Source organism: Abrus precatorius, unplaced genomic scaffold (assembly GCF_003935025.1).
Source record: "Abrus precatorius isolate BTA unplaced genomic scaffold, Abrus_2018 Scaffold6, whole genome shotgun sequence".
NCBI classification, from domain to species: Eukaryota; Viridiplantae; Streptophyta; class Magnoliopsida; order Fabales; family Fabaceae; genus Abrus; species Abrus precatorius.
The window spans coordinates 8,847,243-8,865,138 of NW_020874406.1; the positions used below are offsets into that span (position 1 = coordinate 8,847,243).

General features: G+C 35.0%; 3 protein-coding genes across 3 annotated transcripts; 1 reads left to right on the top strand and 2 right to left on the bottom strand.

Moving 5' to 3' along the window:
* The first annotated feature begins 878 nt into the window (after positions 1 to 878).
* On the top strand, positions 879 to 1,638 carry LOC113870001. Its single transcript, XM_027506589.1, has 3 exons — positions 879 to 1,259; positions 1,378 to 1,461; positions 1,555 to 1,638. Exons 1-3 carry the CDS (start codon positions 879 to 881, stop codon positions 1,636 to 1,638), a joined length of 549 nt encoding a protein of 182 aa, XP_027362390.1.
* Positions 1,639 to 6,974: 5,336 nt separating this feature from the next.
* Positions 6,975 to 11,646, bottom strand: LOC113868363 (magnesium transporter MRS2-3-like). The gene is made up of 4 exons (XM_027503826.1): positions 10,547 to 11,646; positions 10,321 to 10,449; positions 9,825 to 10,232; positions 6,975 to 7,500 (listed from the first exon to the last, which is right to left on the bottom strand). The coding sequence occupies exons 1-4, from the start codon at positions 11,048 to 11,050 to the stop codon at positions 7,213 to 7,215; spliced, it is 1,329 nt and encodes a 442-aa protein (XP_027359627.1). The 5' UTR covers positions 11,051 to 11,646; the 3' UTR covers positions 6,975 to 7,212.
* Positions 11,647 to 12,173: 527 nt separating this feature from the next.
* Positions 12,174 to 16,710, bottom strand: LOC113870114 (serine carboxypeptidase-like 18). Its single transcript, XM_027506712.1, has 13 exons — positions 16,523 to 16,710; positions 16,246 to 16,391; positions 15,984 to 16,063; positions 15,752 to 15,874; positions 15,378 to 15,480; positions 14,257 to 14,294; positions 14,030 to 14,131; positions 13,563 to 13,649; positions 13,324 to 13,485; positions 13,155 to 13,226; positions 12,958 to 13,076; positions 12,589 to 12,850; positions 12,174 to 12,482 (listed from the first exon to the last, which is right to left on the bottom strand). Exons 1-12 carry the CDS (start codon positions 16,708 to 16,710, stop codon positions 12,679 to 12,681), a joined length of 1,392 nt encoding a protein of 463 aa, XP_027362513.1. The 3' UTR covers positions 12,174 to 12,482; positions 12,589 to 12,678.
* Positions 16,711 to 17,896: the final 1,186 nt, after the last annotated feature.

A 17,896-nucleotide genomic window follows, 5' to 3' on the forward strand; every position in this document is an offset into this window, starting at 1 on the left:
GGTGGTGGTGGTAATGTTTTTATTCGGAGGATGAGACTGACATGAAAAAACAAGCGGCACATTTTGCTCTGCAGTATAGATAAATGGCAGTACAAACTATAAAAGAGAGTTATGTTTCCGTTGTGTGATTCTTTAATCGTGACACATGATGGGCACAAAAAAGGTAAAAGGGGCACAAGGATACTGAATAATGTGTGCTGTTTATGTCCGGAACAGCATATTTCCTTTCCACATTTGCACACTAAATCAGATTTTTAGATACTAAATAAAACCCATTTTTAAGGACCACTTCTGCTCCAACTAATATTGTTCTTAGCTACAAACAACACCCTTTACTAATCATATCTTAGTAATACTTATCCTACATTACATTGGGACTTAGAAGAGAGAGAGAGAGAGAGGAGGCATTACTGCTGAAGGGATAGGTGTCCATACACTGTGGAAGGGGAAATGGACGTGTACCCGGTTTTGTTAAGAGGGTACACAGTGCATCGCTGTCTAGCATGTGAAGGGGTTGTGGTTTTCTCTCTTTCTCTCTCTTACATGCACCCCTCTATAACCCACCCATCTGGCAGTTTGCACATACGGGAGGAGAATCAGGACAAAACTAGTCTAGGATTTGAGTCTGATTCTCTTGGTTTTCTCCAACACTTTATCCAACTTGGTCATCACCCCAAACCAAAACTAGACAAATTGCCACGCAGTTAATAATAGGGTCGAGTATGTGAGTGTTTGATCAAACCTTTTACTCTTTACTTTTATCCTTTTTACCAATGCTCTTTCATCATAAATTGGAGACCCCTACATAGTAGAAAACAAGAATAACCAACCAACCCATTTTAGATTCCAATTCCATTCATTTCTTTCAGCCAAGGAAGATGAACGCGTTGGCTTCAGAATGCAGTAGTGGGTGCGAGTCTGGTTGGACTCTTTACCTGGAGCACTCTTTCCACCTCAACCACAATGCTTCTTCACATAGACCTTCGCAGTTTATTGAAGATGACGGCTTTTATGACCAAGAAAAAGACAAGAAAGCTAAAAACGAGGACGCTGAGGAAGAGGACTTGTCCATGGTTTCTGATGCTTCTTCTGGGCCTCCACATTTTCCAGATGCACAAGATAATGCCCACTTTCATTCTTCATCTAAGGCAGCAAAACTGGCCAAGAGAAGTAAAAAGAAGCAGAAAGTTAGAGAAAACCAACACCTTCCTTCTTTTCTTGATGACACTGCTAGCTCTCCTCTCTTTGACTTCTCCATGGTGAGTTTCAGCTTGCTTGCATTGCCCTATATACCTCATTTCCTCGTACTAAAAAAATCATGGGTTGTACTTGTATTGTATATGATATATACTCACATGACTCTAGACAATTTTTCAGAACAATGCTACTGTGACCAACCAACAAACTTCTACAGAGAGTATGCTAGATTACTCACAAGGTTTCTCTGCTACTTATTTCGAGGTGCTTAATTACTTGGCTTGATTCTTTCTTTGTTTTTCTTTGAAGGTTAAATTTTGTTTGAAGTCATATCTGAAATCATTTGTGTTCTTGCAGGAGAGATCCTCGTTGCAAGACCATTTTGGTTTCTTCCAAGTCCAACCATCTCTATCAGAAAATGAAGTTCATAACAACAAGTAAGCACGTGCTTCTTCTGCACACTGGACAAGTCATGATAGCCCCATGACCTGTATCCATCCCAGCAGTATTTTCATTTATCATGCGTGACCATTCAATTGCATTCTGTGTTTAGCAGATGGTACGGAGGGAAAGAGATGGGAATGATCTAAAGATCACTTCTACTTGTGGCTATCTCAGTTATTGAACTTGTTACACTGGAAGTTACTGAAGATGGATGGAGGACAGAGAATCATTGATGGTGTAGAAGGAATTTCATCTCAGAAGGGATTCTGTTCCTTTGTTTTCTTTTATCTTCTCTTTTAGCTGTCAATGCAGTGCCAGACAACTTGAAAGGAAAATTTAGAAATAAACTTTTTTTTTCTTTCTCTTTCATAATTTAGTTTTCTTGTCAATGAATAGAGCACACAAGATAGGTAAGTTAGGCAGGTTCTGTATAAGCATGCACAATCCTTGTTTTTGATGATGCCCCATGCTCAATTTATATCAGCAAAGCAGCACTAGCAACTTTTGCCAAACAAACAAATAAAACAAATACTCTATTTAATTCTTCAATCTCATTCTCCAATAATAAAATGACCAAACCTTTGTTTTCTCTTCCGGGTATTAAAAACTAACGCTCTGATGAAATGCGAACAACTTTAACTCTTCAGGAGCTATAGTTGCAAATGCCAGGTTAGGTTTAAGTAGAGTAGATCTTGTGTCCATATTCAAAACACATGAGGGCAGGGGTACCTGCTTTCAGTGCTTTGGAAATGCAAAAGTTTCTTTAACAGATAAATGCTATCTCGGGGTTTACATGTTCTTCAGTTCTGCATAGTTTTTTAGATCTAAGCTACGCACAGAATAATCACCTTAAATGTGTTCTAAGTAATAGTGTGCCAGATGGCAGTGATCTGCTCCAATCTCAGAAAATTTGGAATTAAAACTTATACCTGCCCATCTCAAAATGCCAAAGGAGCTCAAAAATTGAACAAATTAATTAATACCAAAAAAGTATGTAACTATTAGAGGAAGATGTCGTCTATCATGAATAAAATTATGAATTTAGCAATCAAATTATAGGGCTTTTCCTCTCTTTTCTAAATCATAAATCCATTGTTTTTATTAGTGAGGCGAGACAAAATTTAGTACTGCCCGCTGCACCTCATGACACAAAATTCAGATGAAGGCCATGTCATCCTAGTTGATTAGGTAGGATTTGTTTACATCTAGATTTGGATCTTTATTACTAAGCTGTGAATAAATTAGGAGAAAACGAGTTTAGTGTGTTTTGGATTTAGAGTTGAGTATAATTAATTTTGAGCTATTAAATGTAATTGAGAAGTGTCTAAATTAATTTGAACTACGTATTTTTTTTATTGAAATGTGGATTTTTTTTATTGGAAAGTATAAAAATTGATTCTGTTACTTTTGGAACAAATGGGGCCTTGATCATTAATAGGGACAAGGCCTTCATGCACGTTTGGAAGAGTCCAGACAATGCTCCATTTATTCTGAAAGTTCTAGTGTTTTCCTATAGGTGAAAATTAAGGGCTAAGGCTTAATCAGCTTCTAAGAGGATAAAAGATGATAAAGCGGGTTATGAGATATGGGCAATCAGGACAGTGTACAAAGATGAGGAAGAAATGCTAATCTTTATGTTGGAATATTTCATATGCATCTCTTTAAATCTTTTCTAAGCTTAGGAGATCCTGCCTGAGATCTTCCTGACCCAGAGGAACATGCCCCATTTTGTTTAGTATGTCAACTTTATCTCGTTTGGAAGGATCCCATTTTAAAATATCATATATGATGTTTTTTTATGTCTTCGAGTCTGTCTGCCTGGAAGCTGTCATAGGACTAGATGTCATGCACAATTATGTGTCTCTTTGAATTTTTTTTATTCCTTTGCTTATTCCCAGTCAGTTCCTGCTCAGATTAAAAAATCTAATGCGAGTCCAGAAAGGTTGAAAAAGCTAAGAGAAGAGGGCCATTGGGAATTTAGGATGTCAATAAAATCTCTGCCCACATGTTGTTTTCTCATATATATAATTGAAGTTTGGCAATGAGAGTCTTGGATAAAAAAAATAAGGCTAAAAATAATAGAGGAAGCTAGGCTAAGGACAAATCAAACTCATAAACTTCTAGATAAAGAAATTAATTTAAACGTGAAGATAGTCATTGCCTGGCTGCATTCCATCAAATTGGATAAGAATCCAAAAAGGTATGGGAAAACAGTTTTGGCCCTTCCAACCACCGCCAAACCAAACCCCTCTACCACTGTTTACACAGAGGAGATAGGAAGGGGTTTTATAACTTCCAAACACGTGTTTCATGTTTTGATCTTCTGTTTCTGTGACCAGTGCCAATTTAGTTTTGGATGTTTCTATTTCTTAGGACAACACCCTGCATCTCAGAGACTACAAAACGATCACTAGCAGTGACTCATATGGTAATAACTAAAACTACAAAATTACTCTATCTTAAACTGTGGCTTTCTTCAGTGTTTTATTTCTCATCAATACACTACAATTAACCAAACTAATCAAAGTCCTTAAGGCATAACCAAAATATAAACTCATGGCCCACAGAAAAGAAGCAACACTTCAAGGTGTACTAGCCTTTCAGGTAGTACACCAGTATAGAATTAGTGACGGAATGAGAAAAGAAAGCAGGTAGGAAGGAAGAGAGGCGGGCAGATACATGTTAAAATATGGATCATTCTCCTGAGATTAAATCCTCCGTGTAGAATTCTATACAAAAAGACACACTTGAAGTCAAATGAATTTGAGTTCCTTGCCCATGATTTGAAATCTCATAACAAACTTTTACTGTTCATTGTTCAATATTGGACTTCACATGAAGATGCAGCACTATTCCCCTTTGATGTTCCATTTGTGGACTAAATAAAATAAAAATTCCAATACTACAGTTTCTGCCACTGCCATCGGGGATGTAATAATAATAAATATAGGCAGATACAAGAAGTTACGTGAACAATGTCCATGTGGACCCTGGATAAGGGAAATTCAACTCTTAAAACAAAGTTCCTCCCTCAAGTTATGTTCATCAGTGATCACCTTAACACGAGGGACTCTGGTAAATTGGTCCAATGTCATGGTCAGATTATGCAAACCAAAAGTGACATTATGGAAGATCTGGTTCAGATGTAACTCACATAATGCCAATAACAACAGTGCCACAAAAATCTGAGTACAGAGTAGTTCCCAAAGACTAAACTTGGGTTTTGTTCTATATATATATATATATGTATGTTTTAGGTGTTGATTTTCAATGAAAAACACAACAGGTGTAATGATTATTGCACGTGTTATATTTTCATTAAGGAACAATTGTACTTATTTAGTTTTCATAGGAAAATAATGCGGAACGTACCAAAGGACAATACTTAAAGTCTTGTTCCTGAAACCACAATTTTCATGCATGTGAATAATAATAATAATAAACAAAACCATTTGACTTTAGATACCCACACATGAGCTAAGAATGCACGTGTTGAACCTAAAAGTAGTGTTTGGCTGCACTACCAAATAATTCATTAGTTCAGTCACATAGATCCTTGATGCTGTTGAGGAGTGACTTTCGGGCCTCAATCAACCAAAACATTTCTTGCTCCTTGAACAAGTCATTTCAATCCAATGAAATTGGTTTATCTCAGTAGCGACCCATCTTGCACGAAAGAACTACCTTGATATCGTGTAATCGTGATATCCCAAGAGAAAAATAAGAAAGTGAAAGAAAGAAGAAATCCCAACCCAAGGATGGAATTGTTGGATGGAGCCAATGAAGTATTTAAGGTATGATTCACTATTGAAGAATGGATGCCAATCTGTGTCAATTCCAAGTCAACTACTTGAAACGGTTGCACTTGTAACATACAATTCAGAAGTTGCGGCAACAAAAATAAATTCAATGTCACCAAAGTACCAGGTGGCAATCAGATGACTGGAAATTAACAATTTTATTTTACAGCAGCGCTATTTAGTTCGAAAATATTTAGATGAAAATATAAAAAGTGGGATTAGACTTATATATTATTGCAGATCATGAATGGTGGGTGAAAACCGAATATTTGTTTTTGCTAAAATTTTGACATATCAGTTGGCGCAATTTTCGTAAAGCATAGCTTTTATCTTTTTTCTATATTTATTCTTTTATCTCTCGTTTGTAATAAAGTATACAAAATATTCTATAAAAAAAAGGTATACAAAATACTTTTAGAAAAAAAAAAGTGTATCAAATCTTTGAAAATTAAATGAAAGTAAGGACATTAAAAAATAATAATTAATATTTTCCTTTTTTTAAATAGATAAATATAAACATAATTTCTATAAAAATAGATAAATAGAAAAGAAACATTGGAAATTGTGCTTTTCCATGCCTTCTATGACCTGCCAGCACATTGGATTAGTCGTTTACTGCTGTAATTCATAATAGTATAGTGCAATCCTTTGACACCACTAAAAATAGAGAAACATAGGAAATAAGAAGAAATAAAATAATAAATGTAACGTCTGATGTAATAAAAAAAAATTGTGAAAGTTAAGGGTGTAAAAAAATTAAGATTGATCAATAATATGCCTTGCTCAATCGACCTTGTCAGATGATTAAATTAGTTTCTACTCTCACTTCTTTTACTACAAACACCAGTTCTCCAACATGAATAATGGAGATGAGGCTGCACATTTGGTCAATCTGTGCAAGGACAAAGTTATCTAAAGAAAGGAAAAGAAACCCATTTTCCCCTAAAATATTCCCATTTTATTATTGAGCTAATTTAAAGCCAATGAGTAGACCGAATTTCCTTGTTTATAATGGGAACCAGAAAGACACGAGACATCAATTCAAAAGAAGGATAATGTAATTATTACCAATAATCATACGTAAAAAGAAAGAAAGAAAAACTAGTTGTTATACTTTGGCCCTCACAAATCCCTGTCAAACTATGAGATGCCCTGAGAGACGACGGTCACATGCATGAAAGTTAGTCAGGCATTTGTATGTGCAAGAATTAAGTATCATTTTTTCCTATCAATTATATCTTCAAAAACTCTTCTGTCTGTCCTTCAGAGGCTCAATGTCACTGCCAAGGCTTTCAACTCGGTCAAGGATGCTCTTATTCCCATGGGCATAGAACCATAAACGAAAAACATTTTCAGGCTCCCACTTTTTATTAACCAGGATAGCATTATAAAAAAACTGCTGGCTTGCAGAACATAAAGGTTTGTGACTCCCAAGTGTTATTGAATGAGAAACGTTATTTTCACAGAAAGAAGCAGACTTCCCAAAAAACAAGAGAGCAATTAAAACTGGAAGAAAACAAAATATAAATAAACGTGATGAAAAATTTGTGAATTCTAGAGGGAAATCTTTGTGGAAATAACATAAGTGTTATTGGAAGGTAGCATGTGCGCATAAAATCGATGTTTCTGTCCACGGATGAACAAAGTATACAAGAACAGGAAGCAAGCGGACACTATAACGGTCCGGAATAAAAAATTATAGCACAAGAGAAAAAGGTAATTTTCAAATTATATTATTACATTTCTTTATGGAGCACAATTGGGTGCCCGGTTACTCCAGTAAGCGTTTGTGCTTACACCAGGCAATGGCAACCACATACAAGAATATGGTCCCCGCAGTACTGCCACCAACAGTCCAGAGGAATTCTCTCATCCCAGATATTTCAGTATCAAATAGTTCAATATGAATATTCATGCCAAAAACACCAGCCACAACAACAAAGGCACTCACAACCAGGGTTGCTGTGGTCAACATAACTCCCATTTGGAGGAGATGGTTCTGTTTGTCATCCAGCATGATGTTGATGTAATCCTCTGTGTCATCAACGTACTCCCTCAGCTTCAAAGGGGCAACCCAAAAAGCATAAGAAAGTGATAACAGAGGTCATTTTCATTTCATCCTTAAGATAACTGGTAAATTATATCATGTCATATTATTATAGAAGAAGAAATGCTAGGAACATACACTTTAACACACTTTCAGTTATTGACTAAAATTTATTAAATACTACAAAAGTATAAAAAAAAATCATTAAATTAAGAGTGAGAAATAGTGACCTACATGATTTTTGTGATTTTCAATAAATTTTAACAAATAATTAAGAGAATGTTTGATTTCATTTTTTAAAAACAGTTTTTAGTTTTTAAAAATAAAATGTAGTATAAAAAGTAAATCAAACATGCTCTAAGAGTATATTGCTAGCATTTCTCTTATAAAAGATAACCAACCATATTGGATCAGAACTGTTCAAAGATCACAACCTAAAGCTACCAAACCCCTAGACTTGCCCAGCTCCCTTAAATATAATTCATCCTTCAGATAACTGATAAATTATATCATGTCAAATTAATAGAAGAAAGAAATGCTAAGAACATACACTTTAACACACTCTTTTGACACACTTTTAATTATTGACAAAAAATTATTGAAAACTACAAAAGTATGAGAACAATAATTAAATTAAGAGTAAGAAATCGTGAGAACCACATGATTTTTATAGTTTTCAATAAATTTTAACAAATAATTAAGAATATATTGGATAAAAAAAGTTCAAAGATCACAACCTAAAGCTACCAAAGCCCCAGACTTGCCCAACTCCCTTAAATATAATCCATCCATCTTACTAGCCACATTACCCAACTCATCCAACATTAGCAAAGAACAGGAGATTGTTCGAAAGATTTGAAATTAAAGGTACCTTCCCACATGAGCGAAACATCAGTTTGGTTCAGTTTGGTTCTTGAAAGATTCTTGGCCAGTCAAGTTTGTCCCTAAAAGATGAAAATTGTCAACTCCATCCTTGAAAGACTAGCCTTTAGGTCAAATTAGTCCCCATGTTTACTCCCATAAGCATTTATGAATAATGTGACATGGAACGTTAAATGTCACAGTAGAGGTCCAATAGGCATGAAAACTCACTCCTCTCCACACATCCAAAATCGTCATCATTTTGGTTCTCTTAGGACTAATTTTCCCTTTCCCTCTCCATCATGTTCCAAAGCTTTTATTGTCAAATTTGAAGCAATAGTGAAGCTTGATTTTGGGTGATGAGGTTTAACATGGTTACTCGCACAATGATGTGAATTTTGAGTCTAGTAGGTTTGGAGTTTGAACATTTATTAAGAAGGCCACCGGAGGAATCGGTGAAAAAGGTTGACTGTATGATTTTTAATCCTATAAAAGAGTAGATGAAGACAAAAAAATCCTTGATCAAATCATCAAAAAGAATTTCATGATATTATTATTGAAAATTTAATTTTTGACCAAGCTTAATGTGTATTTGTTTACCATTTAAAATCAATCTTACACAATGTGGCACACATTCCAATGTAGAATATGAGGTTAGGACTTATGATTAATTTGGAAACATTTCCAATAATATTCAATGGTTCAAAATCAATTTTACCAAACTTCAAAAACAAATGGGCATGGAGTTGCTCCTAGAAGGCACAGAGGTAGAGAGATGATAACCAACAAACAATCTCATCTCCTTCACTACTGAAACCAAGCTCTAGTCAACTAAATCTTATCTCTCAGACGCTGTGTTTTCCTTTGGGATTAAGCCATCATTTTATTCCCTGATTTCTTTCAGGGACTAGGTTGACATGTAGAAGAAATGGTAATCCATAAGATTCTACATGGCAATTAATGGGCCACACGAGCATTTCTATAAAAATTTAACATTAACTCATGCTTCTTAATGTAGGGACCAATTTGATGGATGGACAACCTTTCAAGTTTGTTTTTAACAATTTTCATCTTTCATGAACTAACTTGACCAGTTCTTATCTTTCAGACTAAAATGAAAATTTACTCCCAATACACTTGTTTCTTACGCTAGAAATCTTAGGTGTATTCCTGCCAATCCAAATTCTCAGATGCAAACCAGAAAGTGCCCTCATTTACTATTGGAAATGGAACTAATGACTCATTTTATGGATTCTCCAATATTATATGTAACAACTGTTCTAGCATCCTTCGGATAAGTTTCCCCAGACTACTTGATCAGAAAGCATAAAGTGTTTTATTTTTTATTTTGAAACCGCAACTACTGCATTTGTGGTGAAACTAGTTGGACTATCTAGCTACTCAAAGGGGAAAAACCTGATAAAAACGGGGTCATAAAATAACAAAAAGGGATAAAATGAAGTTGCAGAGCATACCGTAGATAGCTTGTTCAATGTGCCATCGATCTGCACAAAGTAAGCTTCCAGGAGCATCTCAAGCTCCTCTACATCAAGTTGCTTAGTTACAGCACTGTAGGTAGCGCTACCACGGCCATGGCTGTCCCTGGCAAGTAGATGAGAGGCGACAAACATATGGTCGGCAGAGTTGTGAGCATTTTGATGGTCGTCATAACTTGCAGTGGCTCCAGCAGTTTCCAATGAAATTTCAGGAGCCGTCCTGTCATCCATATCGGGTTGAACAAGATTCTGGGTATCGTCCTCGTCTTGTTCGTTGAGGGACGAGGCAGAAGAGCTTTCCACCTGCTGTTCAGCTAACTTGTCGGTGAGATACATCTCAGCCATATCTTCATCATCATCCAGCAAGTGTTCCAATTCATCCCTTACCTAGTGGACATTCATGCATGAATCAAAACGGCTGATGTGAACGAGGCACCAATATTGAATTATAATAATCAAAGAAAAGAAGAGGAACCTTCTGAACACGACCAGTGATGGCGACTAAACGACTCTTAATTTGACGGACGCGTTCCAAATTGAGAGTACTAATCTTCGAGGTGAGCTTATCCAAGGCGGGATGAGCCTCCTGCTCCAGCGTTTTAGCCTGCAAATAGGGAGGGCGGGAGGGAGAGAGAGAGAGAGATTAGGGTCTGAATTGAAATGAGAAAGAGAGAAAAGAAAGCAAGGTGGGGTGGAGAGACCTCGTTTTCTAAGACGCTACAAGCAGCCTCGAGGCAGGCCTCAAGGGCTACGAACTCGAAGGGGAGAATCTTGGTGCCATCGGGATTCTGGAGATCTTGGTTGGGCTGGGCCTGAATGGGAGGGTCTTCGAGAGAGAAGAGTTTGGGGTTAGAAGAAGAGGCCTGGTGGTGACGTAGGATGCGGGCTTGAAGCTCGTGAACGAAAGGGGTGACGGAGGGGTCGCGGGAATTGAGGAGAAGCACTTCTTGCGCTGTTATGATGGCTTTGATGTGTTCCAAGTTGATGACGATGGCTCTCTCTCGCCCCAGAAGGGTTGAAGGGTAGGAGAGGAGAGGGTCCAATATCCTCAGGTCACGCGCCGGCAGACCCGTCCTCCTCATGATCGCGTGCTTCCCCGCCTCCACCACCTGCGTCCCCCCCGTTCCGTCCAGCACCAGCCATGCTCTCACTCCCGTTCCCTTCTTCCTAATCCCCCCCGTTCCACTCACTGTCTCCCCCCTCATCCTATTCCTATTCCTATTCCTCCCTCCTCATTTCCTACCTCATCCCATCCCTTATTTACTTAATTTTTTTTCATTTCCACTCCCCCTAATTTCACCATTTATTTAAATATATAATAATTACTGCTTCAAATTCTAAGACTAATCGTCTGAATTATTCACAACAGACACTAATTTTAATATTGTCAACTTATACAGAAATATTTTAATAATATAACATCTCAATATATATAGAGTATCTCGTAAGGCTGTTCCAACTCTGTAAATGGGGTTCACAATCACAAGCTAAAAAAATCCTGCAACAATTTACATCCAAGGAATGCTTTATCCATCAAGTGAAGTGGGCTATCCTATTAGAAAAGGTCAACTATATGAACACTAAATGTTGTCGCTGAATTCGATTAGAAATTAAAATTTCAAAGATATAATCAGAGGAATTGATGAAAAATAACCCGGAAAGGTTTGTTTGAAACAAAATTGAGTTGATTGAGAAACAAAACTAGTTATTCAGTACTTGCCAGACAGTGCTGCTACAATTGGAAGGTCATAAAGTTGGGCCGCCGATATTGTGTCCAATATGTCGTAACCTCCTTACCTTCGGAGGTTTTTGCACAGGATAAATATATATTTATATGCTGGTGAACTACGATACAATGAATATCTTAGATAAAATAACATGATCACATAATTTGCTTGAAAATGGGTCTTTGAGGACGAAAGAAATAGCCTTCTTCCACTAGTATCTGTTAAACCCGATGTTCGAAAATTCCCATCAAAATCTTGGACAATGAACAAGTATTAAATTGGAAAATGTTAATTCTATGTATGACTCGATCACATTCATATTTGTTCATGGTTATGCCCGAGCTTCAAATAATCATAGGTTAGTCACATCTAAGGATAATTCAATGTTTAGCACGGTAGTAACAGTATATTTATGATTTATGTCATCGTGACATATTATACATATTTTCTTATGCCATGCCCTCACTTCTTATTTTGGTCACTCTAGGTAAATAACCATAGTTGAAGAATGCAGTTGCATTAATTGTAACTTCGATAGTGATCTTTTGCTTTCTGTTTCATGGGACAAATAAACAGATGAGAGGGGGAGTAAGAAAGGTGACAAGATAAAAACATAAGATAAATATATATTAGTACAATATAAGTGGTCAAAGAATACATTAAAGTGACAGATTTCTTAACAAATTCCTGTCTTGAAGAACTCGAACCGGTGCGAAATGGGCAACATAGCCTGTCTCTGTGACTACAAATATCACACATTAGCTTAGGAAGTAACACTAGGCTTTCTTATTAGATGAATCTAGCCCTCCAGTCTCTCACCCGAGCGCTAAAGATTGTAATAAGCAAACCACCTACTCATCATGTTTAAGCATTCCTTGGGTTTGTACTCTGGAGCTGTGTGCCCTGCTCCCTGCACATTTGCAATTCAAAGGGCACGCATCCATCTCATTAGACTTAACTATTCCATTGATTTAAAAAAAAGTGAGTGAGTTTGGGATGATCAATGCTTTTCTTGCCTTCACAGTCGCAAATGTTAAACTGTACTTTTTCTTTCGGTGTATCTCTGTATAACTGCAATAATAATAAACCACAATTGAACTGATCCTTTATTCATTAATTGGTGACCAAAAGCGGAATTGCAGGAATATTGTTACTAACCCTGCAACTTGCCCATCCACAAACCATGGCCTCCACTCCTCATTAGAAGAAACAGTCAAATTCAGATATTGTATCCATTCTTGGGTGCCCACGTATGGAACAATGTAATCATGATCTCCACTGTGTCACAAGTGCCAACCTTGTATTTGTCAGAAATTTATATTACCATTTACCAAGCACTCACATGTGCTATATATTATGGAAGACAATGTCCTTGCCATCATCACCTGTAAATGATAGCTCTAAGATCTTCGTTTGTGAAGTTTCGATGATAATCAAAGCTATTTAGTATGTCATATTCATAACATAAGCTTCTATTGCATCTTTCCCACTCTTGTTTAGTTCCCTGGTTGCATAACATCAAAACTATAAGAGCGAGTGGTTGAATTGAAATCTTGATAATTTCCATAGCTTATATACTTACAATTCTAACGTGTAGAGCTTCCTGTACTTGTTTTTCATTAGCCCAAATGTTTAGGAACAAATAGTTATAATCCTGTAAAGAAAAATGGATTAGGAATAGAATCAAAGACCAATATAGCGCATTGGGTGTGCTAATTTGGTCTTTATGATTAAGTTACTCGTTAAATTACCCTGCACCATTGCCCAGTACGATTAACTTCTAAAAGGAGTGGATCTGGGTCTGGGAAAACAACACCGCTATGGCTTGGTTCCCAGTTAAGCTTGTTTGGCTTTGCAGAGGAAGCGAGGCACAGTGGTTCCAACACCATGGCAGGGTTTATGTCATTTAAGCACTACAAATACAAGTGATGTGTATTTTAAATTACAATACTTGAAGAACTAACATATCCTTAATTAGTATCTTACTCACCAGATCGACTGTCTCAAGATTCTCAATACATCCAGCATCACTTTTATTTGGGTAAACATACTCTCCATGACAATCCAATTTAGTTTCCTTAGGAAAGATAGGAGATTAGAAAAGTGGTTGAGTAAATAATATGGAGGAAATATAAGCGGTAGATCGATAGGTAATTCTCCTTGTCTAGCACAAGATTAGCACACATGTATAGTTAACTAATTTACAAAATTCATATACAATATTCCAAGTGTTAGTTTTCTTTTAATTTAATTAGAATTTTGTTTACGTGATTCATTCAATAAAAATCAACAGTATGCCACAAACTCTAATTTTAATTAAAGAAAAAAAATAGTATCAAAATCACGTCAAGACTTAAATTTTGTCTTTAATTTACCCCCCTTTTAGAGAAATTTAGATACCTTTCAGAACAACATCGTAGTGATGAAGTCTTCATGTATAAACGAAAGATAAATTACCTCATAGAGTTCATCAGATAGAAGTCCAACTCTGTGAGCAAACTTAATTCTTGAGTTTTTATCATGTTGCTCATCGGTTAATGGGTTTCCTAGAACATAGCCCTGCATCAAAATTCAGAATTCATTCCTCACTTTAATTTTAAAGAGATAAGATAACATAAAATATTAAACGGTGGTCCAAAACAATCCACAGAAAATACCAAAAGATGAAAAAAAGCAATACGTACTTTGAGGTTTATTAGCGGTAAATTTCCAGCTTTGATACCTACAGTACAAAAAAGTATTAAACTTTGTCTGGTTTGAGAAAGAAAAAAAAAAGGATTTTTTTAATAAATTTTAAAGTTGGATATAAGAGAAATCTGAAAGAAAATGAAAAGAAAAAATATAGATATTCTTAAAATTACCTTTCTGCCATTGAAAAGAATATAAATTTTATAATATATCACTAATTTTATTCTTTTATCTATCTTTTTGCTTCTTAGTTGTGTTTTTCTAACGTGAATAGATAAAATTGTAAAAGAAAAGAAAAGGCTAATTAATATATTTTTTTTGTCTCTACAAAATTTGTATTTTTTTAATTTGCTTCTTTATTTTTTTTCAAATGGATAAAATGTTTTTATTATAAAAGTTTCTTTTTTTAATATATATTTTTTATTTTTTCTAAATATTGATGGGTTTTTTTAGTTTCTTATTTCAGGAGGATAAATGAAAATTTTATTATATTTGTGAGGACAAAATGAAAAAAATTGTGATATTCAAAAGAGCTATTTTTTTTATATTTAAAGGAATCAAATAAAAATAATGAATTATTTAGTAAAAAAATTCTATAAAATATTTTTGTGAAAAAAATAAAAATAAAAAATTAAATAAAAATAATAAGTTTAAATAACTAAAAAGATCAACTAAACCTTAAAATAATTAATCACAAAGTCGCACAAAATCGCACCTCTCCGAAGGTGAGAAGATGCTTGGTGGGTTCCACGAAATTATTTTCTTTGCTTACTTTTTTTCACTAAATGAGTGCAAGAGCAATGCTAGTAATAAATTTACGCTGTTATTTAAAATTTATTGAAAATTATATAAATTTTAATTTTCAAGAAATTTTAGGTAAATTATGCGGATGGCTAGCATTCATAACAAATCCTTTCTTAACTTATTCTAGTGTACCAAACATGCTGAAGAGAAGCTAAGAAAGTTGGAGCGATAGCAAAGTAATATAAAATGAAAACAAGTTAAATACATGAAATTTTCCATAAAAGACCCATTGTTGGTTTTGGACAACACCTTCGATTTGGCACACTACATGTTTGTAGAATCGTCAGAAGAAACTCCATAAAACATTATTTACCATCAGAAATTTTCTTGACAGTGAGGGGAACAGTGATACCGGAGTAAGAATCACCAGCAATGTAGACGGGATTGGTTTGAAATTTTGGGTGAGCCAGAAGCCACTGCACAGTCAATACATCATGATCCAAATAAATAAATGATTGATTATATTTATTAAAAAATATACTAAAAAAATTATAGTTATGCATCGTCTCACATCTTAAATGTTAAGAAAAAGAAGTAATCAAGTTATAATTCTCTATCTTTTAAGTATTTTATTCAAATTTATTAAACCATCCTTTTAAACTATTTTAAATATCATATTTCAACTATTTTACTAAAGTAAATGACCCTAAAAAAATAAATATTGTAACACATTCGTATTAGACTCACCTTTCTTAGAAACATATACACGTCTGCAGTTGATTTTGTAGCACTAGTGTTGTATCCCGCTGAAGTATTTGCATATGAAAATCCAGTGCCAACTGGTGCATCCAAGAAAATAATGTTGGCAACCTATGAACATAAAGTTCCAATTTATTATATAAATATTCATCCTCGAATCATCTTATAATTTTTCAGATATATCTGGTGAGAAGCAAAGCATGATGCTGGAACCCGATACCTTAGTCCAGGAGTAGTCGTTCAACACTAAAACTGGTTTGTCTCCGTCAATTGACCTTTCATAGTCGAAACTGATTGGACCTACATACACGTTTCCAGCCAGTGAGTCCAATTACGCTATTCGCACAAAGAATGCTTCATCAAATCACATGTAAATTATATAAGGTCATTCATTGCAGAGATAAATTGCTCTGTAGTCATTTGCATTTTTATTTTATTATGTGGGTGTAAGGATTCTAACTTGTTACTGCAGAGTAGCATACCGATTTCATACATGAAACCAGATAGAGCTGAGCAACCAGGGCCTCCAGTGAGCCAAAGCACAAGTGGATCAGTTGCTGGAAGCCCCTCCGATTGGACGAAGTAATAGAAAAGCTGAATATCATCTAGTTCTCCTACGCCAATGTACCTGAGTTTGTGTTCCATAATGGACTTTAAATACACATGGAGAGAGAGACAGAGAGATGAACATAGATAGATATGCTGAATTAATAATTAATTCATGATTAAAAGTAAGACTTAATGAAGGACACTACTGACCCAGTTTCAAGTAGGAATGGTAGCTCACCGGAGAAGCCCGGTAAGGTTTTGACAATGGTAAACGATGCAGCTGAGTTAGATAGAGCCAATAGGAGAATGAAGCCCCAAAAGAATTTGATGCACTTGCTGTGAGTGAGCAAGCAATATTGGAGCTGATAAGCCGTCAGTGTTACTTTTGCCGGTTCCATATCTAAGCTATTATATTTGCCTTTACTATCCCACTCCAAATGAGATAGAGGGCCTCTGTTGTTATTGAAAATATATGGACGTATAGATTATTGTGAGATCAGAGACGAGGACAAGAGTAAGCGGTCATTGTTTGTCCACGACTTGTCTGAACCAACACGTGGATGTAAATGTCGCTGACCTAGAACATCAATCATCAGAATTTCTTAGTTACATGTGCACACAATGGGTGCATGTCCGTCCATATATGTTTTTTCTGATGCACCTACCATTCCACACGGGAGTTGCTGCAAGTATCACATTTGCACTAGTCATTCTATTTCAGATAATCTATAACAAATTTTCTGTCTATAACGGAGCGTTTGATTTTGCTAGGGAATATTAAGAAGAAATGTAATACCCCACTGCCACAACAATCAACACACATTAATTAGCGGAATAAAATACCATAAATTTAATTGATATTTTATTTTTTATAAGCCAGCATAGTGTTTTTCAGCTTTTAGGAATTAATATAATCAATCTTCTTTCAAGATTCAAAATATTGTCTCATGCTTGACTGACGAGCTGGATACGTTGAGAGTTTAATTTGTAGGCTCTCCTTAATAACAATGACATTTACACGTTACATTCAGTGTCAAAAAATTATAAAATATAAACAATACCACACATCATCCAATTTATTTGATTAAAGAGTAGCTTAGGAGGATTTTCTTTTTTTCATTTAAGGATAACATTCATGCGACCCATAACGTGGATTTCATTTCTTTATTATTATTTCTTTCTAATTCATGATAGGTGTATAAAACAGTTAAGAATTAAATAGAGATAATGATATAATTGGAAAAAAATAATATTATATTAAATTTTTAAGTATATAGATAAATAGATTTTTTTTTCTGAAAAATAGGTAGATAAAAAGAAATGAAAGAAGAAGGCACACATTCCATTCCATTCCATATCTTATATTTTATTTTTATTTTTATTTATGTTTTAAAATATTTGTTGATTTATAAATTCAAGATTAATTTATTTTTTTCAACTATATCTATATTCACTGTTATGAATAATTGTTTGAACTAGTCACTATAATTATATCTCATATTTATCACTTTGTTTTTTATTTACCTATCATTATTTAGAAACTCATGGAAAATTGTAATGCTTTTTGAGAAAACATACAGTGTA